This window comes from Amyelois transitella, chromosome 14 (assembly GCF_032362555.1).
Source record: "Amyelois transitella isolate CPQ chromosome 14, ilAmyTran1.1, whole genome shotgun sequence".
NCBI lineage: Eukaryota > Metazoa > Arthropoda > Insecta > Lepidoptera > Pyralidae > Amyelois > Amyelois transitella.
In genome coordinates, this window is record NC_083517.1 from 553752 (window position 1) to 571692 (window position 17941).

A 17941-nucleotide genomic window follows, 5' to 3' on the forward strand; every position below is an offset into this window, starting at 1 on the left:
ACGTGACATTGTATTTTGCTTTTAAATTAGAATTATGAAATTGTATGTTGGAATGTTTAAAATTATGCATGTAAGGTGTCCTTACCTAGGTTTCATAAAATATTAACTAAGTACTCAAAAAAAAAAAGATCAATTCGACTTCTACGTTTGAACTTGATTATATTTTTTAATCACCATTTTTGATCTATCAGATAATTTTATCAGTATAAATCCTTATCCTGATCCATAATGGCTTTTTGTGATAAAGTGGTTGGTTATATTTTTATGTAAGTCATTGTAATTAGACACAACTTGAAAGTCAGTGCCAATTATATAGAAAAAAAAATATGAGGTTCAATTATTATAACCAAATGTATAACATTTACTAGTTCACAATAATTTTTATTATAATTTCACTATAATAGTGAGAAAGTATTTACTGTAAAACAGTAATCGTTACCGTTTATATGTACAAAGAAAAAGCATGATAAGTGCAGTCTTACGATTTTTTTAATATTTGTATATATTCTTCATCTTATATATATTGTTTATCATTACAGTGAACCTAATATGCAAACAGTACCTAAAGTTCATTACATAATTTATTTTCTTTGGCTTATAGTTTTGACGATAAATTGAAACACTATGAAGTAAAGCGAAGTAAACTCTGACATCTTGACCTATTAATAGGCTTTATTACATACATATATAACACGTCACCCTTACGAGGTGGACAGAGCCAACAGTCTTAAAGGCTGCAAGGCCTCGTTCAGCTGTGGAAATGGCTTGATAATGGAACTGATCCTATTTTGTAATATCCGCACCAATAAGCCGGTATGTAGGGTGCTTCGACCGTTGCGAGGCTTCTTCAAGGCCGGCCTGTCATCTAAATTTAGCGGGAATCGGGCGCGCGCCAGACGCCCATAAATTGTTTATAGCCGATATCATAACATCCCATATTTTATACATTTGGCCGCTTCGCTAGTTCTCTTATTTGTTTTCATTTCAGCGATAAATCATTTTTTTTAATAAAGAATCAATTAGTCTTTTTACATAAAGAAGTAGGTAAACAGCCTCGAATAAAGATTTTTTAGTCGTAAACATGTATAAATTAAGATTTTCGAGTAAAAAAATTTATGATATAAAAGACAAGCCAATTTATTAAAGTTTTGACTTTGATAAAGCACATGTCTCAGTAGTTCACCAAAGTAAAAAGCACCACTGGTATAACATACATACCTACCTAGGTAACTCGGCAGATTTCAATTTATTTTCATTATTCCATTAGCATTTACAGTGAATTAGTATTTAGTTACGATATAGTTATTTTCATTATTAATAAGTATGTCTTATTATATGGTATTTATTTTGTTAACATTTTGGTATGAACCCCTTCCTACCTACTTAAAATTTGCAGGCTCAAATCCTGCTTTCGAAGGATCTTTGTAAGGAAATCCGCACACTAAAATTTGAATTTATTAACCTAAAATACTCTTTGGAAACAGGTAATTTGAAAATGGAGCTAATTTATATAAAACCACTCCCATTTTTCGCCAAAATAAATGTGCGCGTTTCTTTCAACATGTATGAATGTTTAAAAAAGAGCTTAGCTCTTTAAATGTTAAAAGGAATGAAATTATTATAGTTGGTGATTGGTGGATCGCAAGCAAGATATGCTGCAGCTCTAGCTTAATTTATTTTTATTTTCTGTGTAATACGTGTCTGGGTAAATTTAATAAATTATTGTTGTTGAAACGCATTTTTTTCTCTTTTGCCCTTGTATTTATTATATTAGTTTATATTTTTTTCTTATTTATCATATTAGTTCTTACAAACAGTGATCCAAACTGTTTTCTGAGGTTGTTTATAAATAAAACAATATTCAAATATTTAATTTATTTACAAATTTCACAGCTACATGAATTAATAAGACATAATAATAGATACAGATTTGACTAAACATGATTTAATATAATTAACAATAGTTCAACAAAATTTGAAGTTGGGATTTGAAATAAATAACAAATCACAACTGAGAGAGTCCAAAAGTCTACCACAATAGTCAATCACTATATTTTGTAGAGTGCGTATAAGGCGTATTGTTAAAAGCGAGTTAAGAACCAATAGGAATACGCTGAAATTTATAATTTTCTTTATAAATCTCGTTTTTTTTATATTTTCCGATACCAGCGGACAACTCATAGAAACTTATAAGTAAGGCTATGTCGATAGCTTCGTAGCTTGTGACTATATAGTAAAAATATATTCTCATTAAGTCATATAGCATCTAAACAATAAATTCTCTATTGTAGCTAGCAAATACGGTAAGTTATATTCATGTTACCATACTGACTTTAATACGCACTCTAATTAACATATTAAATTCTGAACACATACAATCAATCAACTATCTTTGTAAATTTTATATTCGAATAGTTTTCACAGAACAGATAAATTAACATCTAATTGATAAGACTACAAAGTTCTAGCTAATAAGTATCTAGCTTTCATAATAATACTAATCTACTGGAATTGAAGAAAGAAAGAAAGGAAAATAAAGCTTAATAACACACTAGCTCCTAAAGAAAATTTTTTTACGTTTAGTTTACAACGCAAAAGAAAATCGCTTTATAAACTTTGTAAAAGAAATTTTCAAAATTCTTTTACGTTATCAAAATACCCAATGTAAAAATAATGAAAATATAACAAGGTGCAAGGAGCGAGGCTTTAAAAAAACCGTATCAAAATTATAAAATCCGATTTGAGATCTACATGTACTTACTGCAAGATTACGAACTACTTAAAAATACACAGGATGCCAAAGTACCGTATGATAATAATAATATAATCTGTTTATTTCAATGATATTGACAAATATAACTAAGAAAACACCTGAATCACAGTCGCAACAAAAACATTTCCCTCCAAAATTTTGAACAAAAGTAAATATTCGTAATTGAAAGACAATTTTTGTCTGTCGTACAGGACAGGGTAGTCATATGTAGCTTGTGGCGCCATCTATAAATGCCATTAAAACTTAACTGTCATCAACCATGAATTTAAATTATTCAATATAAGATGGCGCCCTCTTTGAACAATAGAGAGTATATTGCATTATTTCAGCTTAAATAAATTGTATTATTCCACTTTGGGTGATTACCAATAAGATTTGATTCCGCATTTTTTGTTTCTGTGTTTCAAAGGTACTTTTACATCCTGCCTGTTGAGCACAGTTGAAACTGATGAAATGCCATCACACATTTAATTGTAGACCCAACCAGAAAAAGTAAATTTTTCATGTCTCTAAGATCGAACCCGGAACATCGAGACATAGAGGTAAGCACTGTCCACAAATATTCAAAAGTAGAATAAATGGGTATCTCTTGAATAGATGTGTAACATCCTCATCATCGCTTACCGACAGGTGAGATGGTAGACAAATGCCTAATCCGATATTGTATAAAAAAAACCACGAACAAGGGCCTTATATCAACGTCAATTTCAAATGTACTCTATTTACTATAATAAAACGTCCGTTTTTGTATACAAAATGTATATAAGTATTTAAATAGTATTTATTTCATAAGACATGTGATCAATTTGACGAACAGGCTTTTCGTTGGTTTTCACTTAAATTTTACAACAACTTTTGTACCACGCTTTCTATTCTTTACAGTACAGTAAGAGCTATAATGCCACGCCAACTTGCCGATATTTTAATCGCACATAAAAATCAATAGATGCGCTTCCTTTATCTTCTGTTTAAAATGATAGCTCCTTAATTTGACAACATAATATTGTTGTATACAGCTTTGAATATTTGCCATCAAATCTTATAGTATGTGTAATCTTTGTCGCTACCTATCCTTTTCTTTTTATTACGGCATGGTACTAATGCCTACCACTTCTATTAGCCTTCTCACTAGATATTTTAATCTATCTACCTATTAATTTTAGGAAACCTTATAAAATATTACGTAATAACTATAAATTTAGCCAAAAGTTGGTATTTTACATTTTAAAATGCTTAACGCAAACATGTTTCCATTTAATATATAAACTTATAAGCGTTCAATAACACCAATAATGTGAATCAAAGTCCAAAATAATCTTTAAGAATTTTCACACACGACCACAACTGACTAAAATAAATGTGTAATATCTAAATTATCGTGACTAAATTTTATGTCAAATATACTAAAAAGGCGCTACATACACAACACTATAAAAGCGAATAGGCAATGAAAAATTTGGCATAAAATACATTGGCTTTATCTCTGCCGCTCCGAGGTTTGTTTTTACCCGACTCCTTTAGAAGGGTTATGGCTTACAGTTCAGAACAAGTAAGAACATTGACATGAACTATTTTGCAGTTGCTTTTTTAAATTATTTTTCAGTTATAATTATGCTCAGTCATGTTTTTTTTTTTTAATTTTTCATTATGTTGAAAATAAATGTTCAAAATGTTGAATGAGGCTTTTTTAATTTCATAGGATACTAGCGACCCGCCCTGGCTACGCATAGAAGCATTATACCTTAATATAAATCTTCCTCTTGAATCACTCTATTAAAAAACGTTGTAGTTTTAAAGATCTAAGCATACATACAGACATAGGGACATACACTTTGCTTTATACGAACGACGTAGTGATATTGATGTGCATAAAAAATGTTGAATATGTTTTATTCAATCTTAGATTTTTGTAAATGTATTTAAATAACTTACATTTGTTTTAACTTGCATCGACTTTAAAACAGTCAAATCCTTATGTCAAAAATTAAATTTTTATATTAAATATCGCGTTGCATTTAATAAAGTTGCAAGTTACATATCTTTTTTTACACATACGCCTACGTCATTTTTGATCATTTTTATTGACTCGTGACTGAAAGCCGTTGAAACAACGACAGTAAGACTATATGTATGTGCGCGTTAAAACATGTGTTAAATAATAATAATGTACATACATACATACCTACATACTTCTTCATCGATACACTCTTGCCATAGTGGTCGTGGTCGTCATGTAGTGACGGAAGTGGAGGGGGTAGATAGAACACTCCGCACGATGCTCCGCCATTTTTCTCTGCTCGAAGTCATCCTACTGGTTAATGGACTAGCCCACAGAAGACTTCATTTGGTCGGTTGGTGGCGCGTAGGCAATCTACCACACGGCCTAGTGCCTTCCAATTTTCTACTCAAATACAATCCATTTGAATAAAGAAACAAATACAAAATGGCGTCAAATAGGAACTTACACTGACAGATCGTAGGGTTAGCAAAAAAATTTTTGTTTGGTTAAAATATTTTTACTTAAAAATTAATTTCTGTACATTGAATATATAACATTAAAACAATACAAGGCGATGAAGAAACAGTAGTAGAGTAATATTTAAAAAAAAAGTGAGAACATAATCACAATTCAAAACTAAACAAAATAAACAACAGCTGTATTTTTTGTGCAGTACCGCAGTGTACCTATGAGTGAAGACGGCAATAGTATGCAAGTGAGAGGTCATGAATTTGGCCGCCATTTTGGATTCGTTTCTTTATGGAAACGGGTTATACATACTTAGACCACATGAAAAATATACCAACATTAATAGGCAGGAATCGCGAAGTGTCGGGTCGGTTGTGTAATTATTATGTATGGCTAAAGAGATACGTGTGCCATTTCGCCTTGTGCTGTATAGTATGTGACCCAAGCATCTCCTGAGCCGTGGTACCTATAAAAAATAACATACCTACACATTTATGTAGCACTGTACATCGAAATTAACATGAGAGCCCTACAATGCTTTAATTATAGGCAGATATTCAATATTTTCATTATATTTTTAACTCTGTATCGTATAATTTTCCAATTTGATATTACATGTGTATAGAGCGGTCTTATACGGCAAACGCATTTTTTGACGTGACAACGTCTTATAATTCGATTGAGCCGGCTGCACGCGCGAAAAAACATGACTCATGCGGCGTTACCTCGCTCTGAGGCGTTCCATGTAAGGCTTGAAGTGCAAGCGAGAGCGCGGAACGAGCGACAAAGAGGCACAATCGCCCTTCGCGTTCGGCAGCGTATACCTCCTTCTCTATATACATACAAATCTATTAAACAAATTAATTTAAAATTTTCTTTTGAACAATGCTACCATTCCATCAGTATTTTCTTAAGACGTTGTCTCGTTCAACTCTCGTCAGTAAACCGACTTTACAGACAACCGATTTTTTATTTTAGATTCAATACTACATACATACATTTAAGCTTGTCGAAATTTAACATACACATTGATTTCACACACAAAACAATGTGGTCAAAATACGGCAACGCATTCAACCGAATGCCTATCTTATCTTAATTCTTAATAAATTCATTACTTTTGTAGTAAATGTAGTGGAAATTAATTCTATCTAGCTGTTACTTTACTCATTGTTCGTTTCACATTGGCACTTTTTTGTATTTCAATTTTCGCGGCTTATAGGTACAGCTTTTTTGCATATTCTATCAAACGTAAACACAAAAATCATCAATTTTGTCGATAAATGGTCAAAAACCTTATTGTTGTTCAATTTTATTAACTCTTGATAAACATTGAAAACAATTTAAGTTTTCATTTATATCATCACGCTAAAGTTAGGTTATAATTTCACACAAGAGGATTTGTGTTCAATAAACCAATCACGGAGCTCCATTTTCACGAGCGTGAAATGATTGGTTGTTACGCTGCTTCGAACGACTCTTTTTCCATTTGAACTCGTCAAAATAGAGAAGAAATATGCCGGTGACTTCTCCGATTTTTCTTAAATAACTATAATCTTGGCAAAACTTATGTTCCGCTTACATTTTCACCACAATAACATCAATTAAGTATAGAAATTGTGCAATTACCTAAATTCGAACAAACAGATCATATATAGAATACGATACGATTATTCAATTCGTCACTCCATCTGCCGCTTTTTGGGCTAATACGGGGAGGTAGTTTGTTTTCTAGCGCTTTCCATATCGCAGCAAAATGCATTTTAATAAAAATCGAATAATTTTTTTTTTTTATTTTTGAACTTCGCCCAAAAGCACCGGTAAAAAACTAGCAAACAAAAAAACTATTTGTCGAGTTTAAAAAACGAACTCTGCTTCGTTCCGTTTCGTATAAAATTTCAACTCATTCGGTTTTTGAACGAAGTGCGCGCGAAATCTGCTACCACGTTCCGTTTCACACAAAATCGCAACCGACAAATTTACGTTTGCTATGAGTACGCGGCATTCTTTAGCGGCGCCCGTGTGAATATGATCTCTTCCTCGTCGGCGTTCACGTTTTCCGATGTGGTGAGGGCGACAGTGTCGCTGTGGACCACGTGAGGGGATTCGCTGAACTCGTCCAGCTCGTCGATGCCCGCTGGAATAAACATTATTAATTTGACATTCCATTTTGTTTTTTTTTTTGTATGGAGTAAGAATACATGGCGAGGAAATCATCAGATCCAGCCAACTGGTCGTGAAATCCATAATCAAAGCTGGGTTTAGTTCGAAAGTTGCAAAGGTCATAAGGAAGTTGCTTCAGGTTAAAACTTACTTAATTCAGGATCTGGGTCAAAGGCGCACCCTGAGAGAGAGAGAGAGAGAGAGAGAGAGAGAGAGAGAGAGAGAGAGAGAGAGAGAGAGAGAGAGAGAGAGAGAGAGAGAGAGAGGTAAGTAAAATAGAATAAATTTATGTTCCAAATTGGATAAAAGGTATCACTAATTGACGTCACACAACTTAAACGCTTCCAAAACGCATGTGTAGAAGAAGCGGCGGAACAAACTACACTGCAGTATGTAACCGAGTTTTACTTTTGGAGGAGGAAGAAGATACTGTAAGAAGAAGAAAGAGGATGTCTCACCAGTATAGTCCGGTGGGGAGAGCAGGAGGTACTGCTCGGATCGCGTCGGCCACAGAAGATGAGACATCACGCAGAACGACAAGCAGTCGGCAGAGTTTGTTATACCTGAAATATACATATAGGTTTAAAGAATTTATTCTCAAAAACGATTACAAAAATCCACTTACATGAGAACAAAAGAGATAAAAGTTTTTAAAACTAAACAGCAGTCCCGTATTTAATAAAGGGTCTTAATTAAGGGTTTATCCAGGGTATATTATACATTTTTTTTTTTTGGTTGAACGATAACAAGCACAAAGAATAAAGCAAAGAACAAACAAATACTAAAAACTAATTCTCATAGAGTGAGCAGTTTTTAATAATATAGTCACGTAACTCGGATTTGAAAGATTGTAAATATGGTCACGTCTATATCCCTTGCGGGGTAGATAGAGCCAATAGTCTTGAAAAGACTGAATGGCTACATTCAGCTATTTGGCTTAATGATAGAATTGAGATTCAAATAGTGACAGGTCGCTAGCCCATCGCCTAACTAAGAATTCCAAGTTAGAACGCCTATCCCTTAGTCGCCTTTTACTACATCCATGGGAAAGAGATGGAGTGGTCCTATACTTTTTTTTGTATTAGCTCCGGGAACCACACGGCACATTGTCAATTTTCCATCAAACTGTTGTCTTATGAGAGAGAGCTCTATATATATTGTCTGTCTGACTGTCGCTCACCCAGCAGGAACTTGGAGCGCCACAGCGGGCTGACCTGCAGCGCCTCGACTAGCCAATGAGAGAGAGAGCTGTATATATGTCGTCCCTGTCGCTCACCCAGCAGGAACTTGGAGCGCCACAGCGGGCTGACCTGCAGCGCCTCGACTAGCCAATGAGAGAGAGAGCTGTATATATGTCGTCCCTGTCGCTCACCCAGCAGGAACTTGGAGCGCCACAGCGGGCTGACCTGCAGCGCCTCGACTAGCCAATGAGAGAGAGAGCTGTATATATGTCGTCCCTGTCGCTCACCCAGCAGGAACTTGGAGCGCCACAGCGGGCTGACCTGCAGCGCCTCGACTGACCAATGAGAGAGAGAGAGCTGTATATATGTCGTCCCTGTCGCTCACCCAGCAGGACCTTGGAGCGCCACAGCGGGCTGACCTGCAGCGCCACGAGCGCGCTGAGCGGCAGGTACACGAGAGAGAGAGAGCTGTATACATGTCGTCCCTGTCGCTCACCCAGCAGGAACTTGGAGCGCCACAGCGGGCTGACCTGCAGCGCCTCGACTGACCAATGAGAGAGAGAGAGCTGTATATATGTCGTCCCTGTCGCTCACCCAGCAGGACCTTGGAGCGCCACAGCGGGCTGACCTGCAGCGCCACGAGCGCGCTGAGCGGCAGGTACACGAGAGAGAGAGAGCTGTATACATGTCGTCCCTGTCGCTCACCCAGCAGGAACTTGGAGCGCCACAGCGGGCTGACCTGCAGCGCCACGAGCGCGCTGAGCGGCAGGTACACGAGAGAGAGAGAGCTGTATACATGTCGTCCCTGTCGCTCACCCAGCAGGAACTTGGAGCGCCACAGCGGGCTGACCTGCAGCGCCACGAGCGCGCTGAGCGGCAGGTACACGAGAGAGAGAGAGCTGTATACATGTCGTCCCTGTCGCTCACCCAGCAGGAACTTGGAGCGCCACAGCGGGCTGACCTGCAGCGCCACGAGCGCGCTGAGCGGCAGGTACACGAGAGAGAGAGAGCTGTATACATGTCGTCCCTGTCGCTCACCCAGCAGGAACTTGGAGCGCCACAGCGGGCTGACCTGCAGCGCCACGAGCGCGCTGAGCGGCAGGTACACGAGAGAGAGAGAGCTGTATACATGTCGTCCCTGTCGCTCACCCAGCAGGAACTTGGAGCGCCACAGCGGGCTGACCTGCAGCGCCACGAGCGCGCTGAGCGGCAGGTACACGAGAGAGAGAGAGCTGTATACATGTCGTCCCTGTCGCTCACCCAGCAGGAACTTGGAGCGCCACAGCGGGCTGACCTGCAGCGCCACGAGCGCGCTGAGCGGCAGGTACACGAGAGAGAGAGAGCTGTATACATGTCGTCCCTGTCGCTCACCCAGCAGGAACTTGGAGCGCCACAGCGGGCTGACCTGCAGCGCCACGAGCGCGCTGAGCGGCAGGTACACGAGAGAGAGAGAGCTGTATACATGTCGTCCCTGTCGCTCACCCAGCAGGAACTTGGAGCGCCACAGCGGGCTGACCTGCAGCGCCACGAGCGCGCTGAGCGGCAGGTACACGAGAGAGAGAGAGCTGTATACATGTCGTCCCTGTCGCTCACCCAGCAGGAACTTGGAGCGCCACAGCGGGCTGACCTGCAGCGCCACGAGCGCGCTGAGCGGCAGGTACACGAGAGAGAGAGAGCTGTATACATGTCGTCCCTGTCGCTCACCCAGCAGGAACTTGGAGCGCCACAGCGGGCTGACCTGCAGCGCCACGAGCGCGCTGAGCGGCAGGTACACGAGAGAGAGAGAGCTGTATACATGTCGTCCCTGTCGCTCACCCAGCAGGAACTTGGAGCGCCACAGCGGGCTGACCTGCAGCGCCACGAGCGCGCTGAGCGGCAGGTACACGAGAGAGAGAGAGCTGTATACATGTCGTCCCTGTCGCTCACCCAGCAGGAACTTGGAGCGCCACAGCGGGCTGACCTGCAGCGCCACGAGCGCGCTGAGCGGCAGGTACACGAGAGAGAGAGAGCTGTATACATGTCGTCCCTGTCGCTCACCCAGCAGGAACTTGGAGCGCCACAGCGGGCTGACCTGCAGCGCCACGAGCGCGCTGAGCGGCAGGTACACGAGAGAGAGAGAGCTGTATACATGTCGTCCCTGTCGCTCACCCAGCAGGAACTTGGAGCGCCACAGCGGGCTGACCTGCAGCGCCACGAGCGCGCTGAGCGGCAGGTACACGAGAGAGAGAGAGCTGTATACATGTCGTCCCTGTCGCTCACCCAGCAGGAACTTGGAGCGCCACAGCGGGCTGACCTGCAGCGCCACGAGCGCGCTGAGCGGCAGGTACACGAGAGAGAGAGAGCTGTATACATGTCGTCCCTGTCGCTCACCCAGCAGGAACTTGGAGCGCCACAGCGGGCTGACCTGCAGCGCCACGAGCGCGCTGAGCGGCAGGTACACGAGAGAGAGAGAGCTGTATACATGTCGTCCCTGTCGCTCACCCAGCAGGAACTTGGAGCGCCACAGCGGGCTGACCTGCAGCGCCACGAGCGCGCTGAGCGGCAGGTACACGAGAGAGAGAGAGCTGTATACATGTCGTCCCTGTCGCTCACCCAGCAGGAACTTGGAGCGCCACAGCGGGCTGACCTGCAGCGCCACGAGCGCGCTGAGCGGCAGGTACACGAGAGAGAGAGAGCTGTATACATGTCGTCCCTGTCGCTCACCCAGCAGGAACTTGGAGCGCCACAGCGGGCTGACCTGCAGCGCCACGAGCGCGCTGAGCGGCAGGTACACGAGAGAGAGAGAGCTGTATACATGTCGTCCCTGTCGCTCACCCAGCAGGAACTTGGAGCGCCACAGCGGGCTGACCTGCAGCGCCTCGACTGACCAATGAGAGAGAGAGAGCTGTATATATGTCGTCCCTGTCGCTCACCCAGCAGGAACTTGGAGCGCCACAGCGGGCTGACCTGCAGCGCCTCGACTGACCAATGAGAGAGAGAGAGCTGTATATATGTCGTCCCTGTCGCTCACCCAGCAGGACCTTGGAGCGCCACAGCGGGCTGACCTGCAGCGCCACGAGCGCGCTGAGCGGCAGGTACACGAGAGAGAGAGAGCTGTATACATGTCGTCCCTGTCGCTCACCCAGCAGGAACTTGGAGCGCCACAGCGGGCTGACCTGCAGCGCCTCGACTGACCAATGAGAGAGAGAGAGCTGTATACATGTCGTCCCTGTCGCTCACCCAGCAGGAACTTGGAGCGCCACAGCGGGCTGACCTGCAGCGCCACGAGCGCGCTGAGCGGCAGGTACACGAGAGAGAGAGAGCTGTATACATGTCGTCCCTGTCGCTCACCCAGCAGGAACTTGGAGCGCCACAGCGGGCTGACCTGCAGCGCCACGAGCGCGCTGAGCGGCAGGTACACGAGAGAGAGAGAGCTGTATACATGTCGTCCCTGTCGCTCACCCAGCAGGAACTTGGAGCGCCACAGCGGGCTGACCTGCAGCGCCACGAGCGCGCTGAGCGGCAGGTACACGAGAGAGAGAGAGCTGTATACATGTCGTCCCTGTCGCTCACCCAGCAGGAACTTGGAGCGCCACAGCGGGCTGACCTGCAGCGCCACGAGCGCGCTGAGCGGCAGGTACACGAGAGAGAGAGAGCTGTATACATGTCGTCCCTGTCGCTCACCCAGCAGGAACTTGGAGCGCCACAGCGGGCTGACCTGCAGCGCCACGAGCGCGCTGAGCGGCAGGTACACGAGAGAGAGAGAGCTGTATACATGTCGTCCCTGTCGCTCACCCAGCAGGAACTTGGAGCGCCACAGCGGGCTGACCTGCAGCGCCACGAGCGCGCTGAGCGGCAGGTACACGAGAGAGAGAGAGCTGTATACATGTCGTCCCTGTCGCTCACCCAGCAGGAACTTGGAGCGCCACAGCGGGCTGACCTGCAGCGCCACGAGCGCGCTGAGCGGCAGGTACACGAGAGAGAGAGAGCTGTATACATGTCGTCCCTGTCGCTCACCCAGCAGGAACTTGGAGCGCCACAGCGGGCTGACCTGCAGCGCCACGAGCGCGCTGAGCGGCAGGTACACGAGAGAGAGAGAGCTGTATACATGTCGTCCCTGTCGCTCACCCAGCAGGAACTTGGAGCGCCACAGCGGGCTGACCTGCAGCGCCACGAGCGCGCTGAGCGGCAGGTACACGAGAGAGAGAGAGCTGTATACATGTCGTCCCTGTCGCTCACCCAGCAGGAACTTGGAGCGCCACAGCGGGCTGACCTGCAGCGCCACGAGCGCGCTGAGCGGCAGGTACACGAGCCACACGAGGCTGGAGGCGCCGAAGTGCAGCAGGAAGTGCAGGCGCGGCGCGTGGTGCTCGTGGCGCAGCGTGAGGCGCAGCTCCAGCACGAACCACGCCATGATGCCCACGCGCAGCGCCAGCGCCAGCCAGCCCGGCCACGTCTGGTACTCGTCGATCTCCTCGATTATGTCCACCTCCGTCTGCCCCAACAGGTTCATGGCAACGTGAAAGGAAGAAAGAGGATCAGACAGTCTTGGAGAGGCTTTTATAAGCGTATCCCTTAGTCACCTCTTACGTTAAAGGAATAAAGAGAATCAGACAGTCTTCAAGAGACTTTTATAAGCCTATACCTTAGTCACCTCTTACGTTAAAGGAATAAAGAGAATCAGACAGTCTTCAAGAGACTTTTATAAGCCTATACCTTAGTCACCTCTTACGTTAAAGGAATAAAGAGAATCAGACAGTCTTCAAGAGACTTTTATAAGCCTATACCTTAGTCACCTCTTACGTTAAAGGAATAAAGAGAATTATTCCTTGCGGAGTAAACAAAGCCAACAGTCTTGAATTTTATAAGCCTGTCCCTTAGTCACTTACGACATACATGGGAAATTAGTATGAGAGTGGAGTGGTCCTATTCGTTTTTATATTGGTGCCGGGAATCACACTATACACTATAAGATATAAGGAGTATTTTTCTTGAAAAAAATATAGTCCTTTTAATCAATTTAATGTAATATAATCTTACAACGATAATACGCCTTTAATAAAGTTTCAATTTACTAAACTTAAAGAACCATAGCTTATTATTTAATAAAGAAATCTCTACTGACGGTGATAGGTACCATCCGAAACACATTAAGTGTTACATATACAGGGTGACTTTTAATTCAACTGTATAAATTTAACTGTTAAGTGTACTCATCTAACGGATATTTAGAAACGTTAAAAGAAAAATATCGGATCATATTTCAGAAAGTACGAAAGAAAATTTAAGTTTCAAAATCCACGATCCTAAATACGTCATATCACCCCGGCCGGCGGAAAAGCGACGCGTAAGATTCAGAGGTCAACGACACAATTCATTCAGCTGAACGATCTCGACAACTCTGTACTTTACTTGGATCTTGATACTAGAAAAATAATTTATTTTTCAGACATTTATTTACATGTTTAGTTTTAATTGCTTTTTGTACTATTGGACTTTAATAAAGCGTGTGACGTAGTTTTTGAGGGTTTTTTTAATGTGAAAATGATGACGTTTAATTTAAATAAAAATAGGCTCAAACAGCTCAGAAGCATGGGTATAGTCTATGTTTAAAAGGATGCAGTTGTTTTAAATGTCACCCTGTATATCATACATACATATTGTCACATCTTTATACCTCACGGGGTAGACAGAGCCAACAAACTTAAAAATCAGTATTTTCAAGTTAGTTATAGGCCACGATCAGCCGTTTGGCTTACTGATAGATTTGAGATTCAAATAGTGACAGGTTGTTAGCCTATCGCTTTAGAAGAATGCCAAGTTTAAAATTCCATCTCTTAGTCGCCTTCGTCGAATTTTGATAACGACTATTTTTTAAAAAAAAGTTAATAAAATAATTAAAAATTACAAATTCAAAAATTTTTATTCATTATCATAGGATACTTCATATCTAATAATGCTTAATCAAATCTTTCGATACCTATCACAACATTGGTTTTAACATCAAATATGTAAATTACTTAAAACCTAAGTTTACTGCCGCTTCCAAAGCTTCAACGAAGCGGTAACATACATAAAATCACGCCTCTTTCCCGGAGGGGTAGGCAGAGACTACATCTTTCCACTTGCCATGATCTTTGCATACTTCCTTCGCTTCATCCACATTCATAACTCTCTTCATGCAATCTCGGCGGATTCGGGTACTTAGCGGTAACAACATATGGTCACGTCTATATCCCTTGCGGGGCAGACAGAGCCAAAAGTCTTGAAAAGACTGAATGGCCACGTTCAGCTATTTGGCTTAACGATAGAATTGAGATTCAAATAATGACAGGTTGCTAGCCCATCGCCTAAAAAAGAATCCCAAGTTTATAAGCCTATCCCTTAGTCGCCTTTTACGACATAAAGAGATGGAGTGGTCCTATTCTTTTTTTTGTATTGGTGCCGGGAACCACACGGCACCTAGCTCTAGCTACTTAGCGGTAACAAAACTGTTATACTATACTCACAGTGTTCCACACGTACAGCAATATGTGAACTATCCCGAACGCCAACCAAACGCCGAACACGAGCGGTTTGTGAGTCAGCTCTATGCGAGTCACCGCCCAGCCTTTAGCCAGCAACAGCAGCAGTAACATGAACAGGGTCTGAAACACATACATACATACATACGGTCACGTCTATATCCGTTGCGGGGTATACAAAGCTAACAGTCTTGAAAATACTGATAGGTCACGTTCAGCCGTTTGGCTTAATGATAGAATTGAGATTCAAATAGTGACAGGTTGCTAGCCCATCGCCTAAAAAAGAATCCCAAGTTTGTAAGCCTATCCCTTAGTAGCCTTTTACGGTACATCCATTGGAAAGAGATGGAGTGGTCCTATTATTTTTTGTATTGGTGCCGGGAACCACACGGCACGTCTTTTCTAATTTTGTGCCAAATTTCGTCAAAATCGGTCCAGTAGTTTTTGAATTTACAATATTAGTATAGTATGGATATAAGAAGCAATAGTCCTGAGATTTTGGATAGGCTGACTATGAACAAATAAACTACACTATAATTTGATGCAGCAATTTCAGAGTTGCTTCTTTTACAAATAAACACATGCATACATATAGCCACGTCTATATCCCTTGCGGGGTAGACAAAGCCAATAGTCTTGAAGCTTCAAAGGTAGATGATCAGCTGTAAAATTTTAGGATGGAATTGAGATAAATCTTATTACTAAATTAGGAAATTCCATCATAAAGCCATACAGCTGAACATTGTCTGTTCAAGACTGTTAGCTCTGTCTACCCCGCAAGGTATATAGACGTGACCATATGTTTGTACGTATGTATCATTATAATATGAATGTATTGTATCTCAATTCTATCTTAAAAAACAAATAGCTGAACGTGGACTATCAGTCTTTACAAGACTGTTGGCTCTGTCTACCCTGCAAGAGATATAGTAAAATTTTCTCACCCTGCTCATAATATCCAGGATATCACCAGCGACTGCCAAATTAGGAAAACCGACACCATCAGCTGCAAACTTCACAGTGTGTAGTACGTTGAAACAGAACGATATGAATTCCAGCACGAGGCTGAACGTAAACAGTTTCGTTACTGGGTGCTTCTGGGTCCTGGAATAGAGAGAGACAGTTTATAAATATTACCATGGAAACATACACCGTGTGGTTCCCGGCACCAGTACCAAAAAAGAATAGGACCACTCCATCTCTTTCCCATGGATATCGTGAAAGGCAAATAAGGGGTAGGCTTACAAACTTGGGATTCTTTAGGCGATGGGCTAGCAACCTGCCACTATTTCAATCTCAATTCTATCATTAAGCAAAATAGCTGAGCGTGGCCTATCAGTCTTTTCAAGACTGTTGGCTCTGTCTACCCCACAAGGGCTATAGACGTGACCATATGTTTGTATGTATGTGTAACATACAAAAAAGACATACTTTCTATCTCACCTGACCGCATAAATCTGCACCGGCAATAGTATAATATAAAACAGCCAGAACACCAAATACAGCTCAAGCGTATTCTGTCTATCAAATGAGAACTGATACAGTAGTGTATTGGTCAATGACAGGTTAGGACTCCCGTTCACAAGCCAGAAGTCATAGTTTATCGTCTGAGGTACGTTGGTTAGCGTTTTGTTGCCTTTTGACGGTGCTCCAGTGTAGTGGTGCCAGGTACAATCCGTCTCGTCCAGATAACAGGACACCATTGAGACGTACCAAAATCTGTGAACATGGAATTTTTAGGTATTTAGATGCTGTTCAGAAATATAAATAGAATATTGTAGAAGTAATAATAACGATAGAGAATAGAATAAAAAAACATGAGATAGATATTTGATATTTAAAATAAAAAGGGTTTTATTTCCATGTTTTTTAAAATTATTGAAACAAGATCCACAGCATTATGGCAATAGTTTTGTTACAGAGTGTTAAAGAGATTAATTAATAAATCTATCAAAAAAGACTATGTATTAACAGCAGGGGTGCATGTGGGCTTTACAAGGCGCTCAGCAAACAGCTGAGACAGGATTTTATAAGTATATATATAACATAATATGAGTTATAAAACTAAATTAATCCCACCACTTACCTAGGCTGTCCAGTATTCATAATCAGATACGTAAACTGATTATTTTTCACGACATTCCAGGGCATATCCTCATCGATGCAAAGCTCGCCTTTAGGGCACGGTATTCTCCTGAATAAATCCTGTCCTTTCCCATTACATATAGGATGGAATGCTGAACTATTCAGATGTTGAAACATAACCTGACATGCCGATTCTTTATTTGGTATATTCCTATTTTTATAATAATGTAAAAAATGATATCTATCCAAAACAGCGAAGGTAATGGGATACTTGAACTGTTCATTTGATGTTATATTACCAAAAATATATCCATATGTTTGCTTTTGGTAGTGAATATCTGTCTTTTGGAAGCCAAATTTGACAAGGAATTTAAAGAACTCTCCTGTAGAAAATTCCCCTTGTATATGTGTCGTTGAAACAGTATAAACTAATGATAATATAATTAGAAGTATCCTCTGGGTAAACATTTTGAGAATGATTGTTTTTATCACCAACTTTTTATTCTACCTCCACCCAAGTATTTGGCTCATCCCATCATTCAGTCCATAAGGTGACTCTTTATTTATAAGGATAGTATACACTGTAAAAAGTCAAATGTGTTCTATATTCAACACTTAGGAGAATAAAAACTTTGAACGCCTAATCTGTAAAATTCGGTTTTTACTCTACAACGAAACACGAAATGAAATGATCAAAAATATCAAAATGACATATCTAGTGATGTGACCGAGCCGAAATCTACTGCTTCCTGAAACATATCGATTGTAT

At 41.6% G+C, this 17941-nt stretch overlaps 1 protein-coding gene across 1 annotated transcript; it reads right to left on the reverse strand.

Moving 5' to 3' along the window:
* Positions 1-1860: 1860 nt before the first annotated feature.
* Positions 1861-17877, reverse strand: LOC106129188 (transmembrane protein 145). The gene is made up of 7 exons (XM_060947727.1): positions 17174-17877; positions 16531-16806; positions 16032-16191; positions 15073-15210; positions 12803-13058; positions 7862-7966; positions 1861-7377 (listed from the first exon to the last, which is right to left on the reverse strand). The coding sequence occupies exons 1-7, from the start codon at positions 17638-17640 to the stop codon at positions 7229-7231; spliced, it is 1551 nt and encodes a 516-aa protein (XP_060803710.1). The 5' UTR covers positions 17641-17877; the 3' UTR covers positions 1861-7228.
* Positions 17878-17941: the final 64 nt, after the last annotated feature.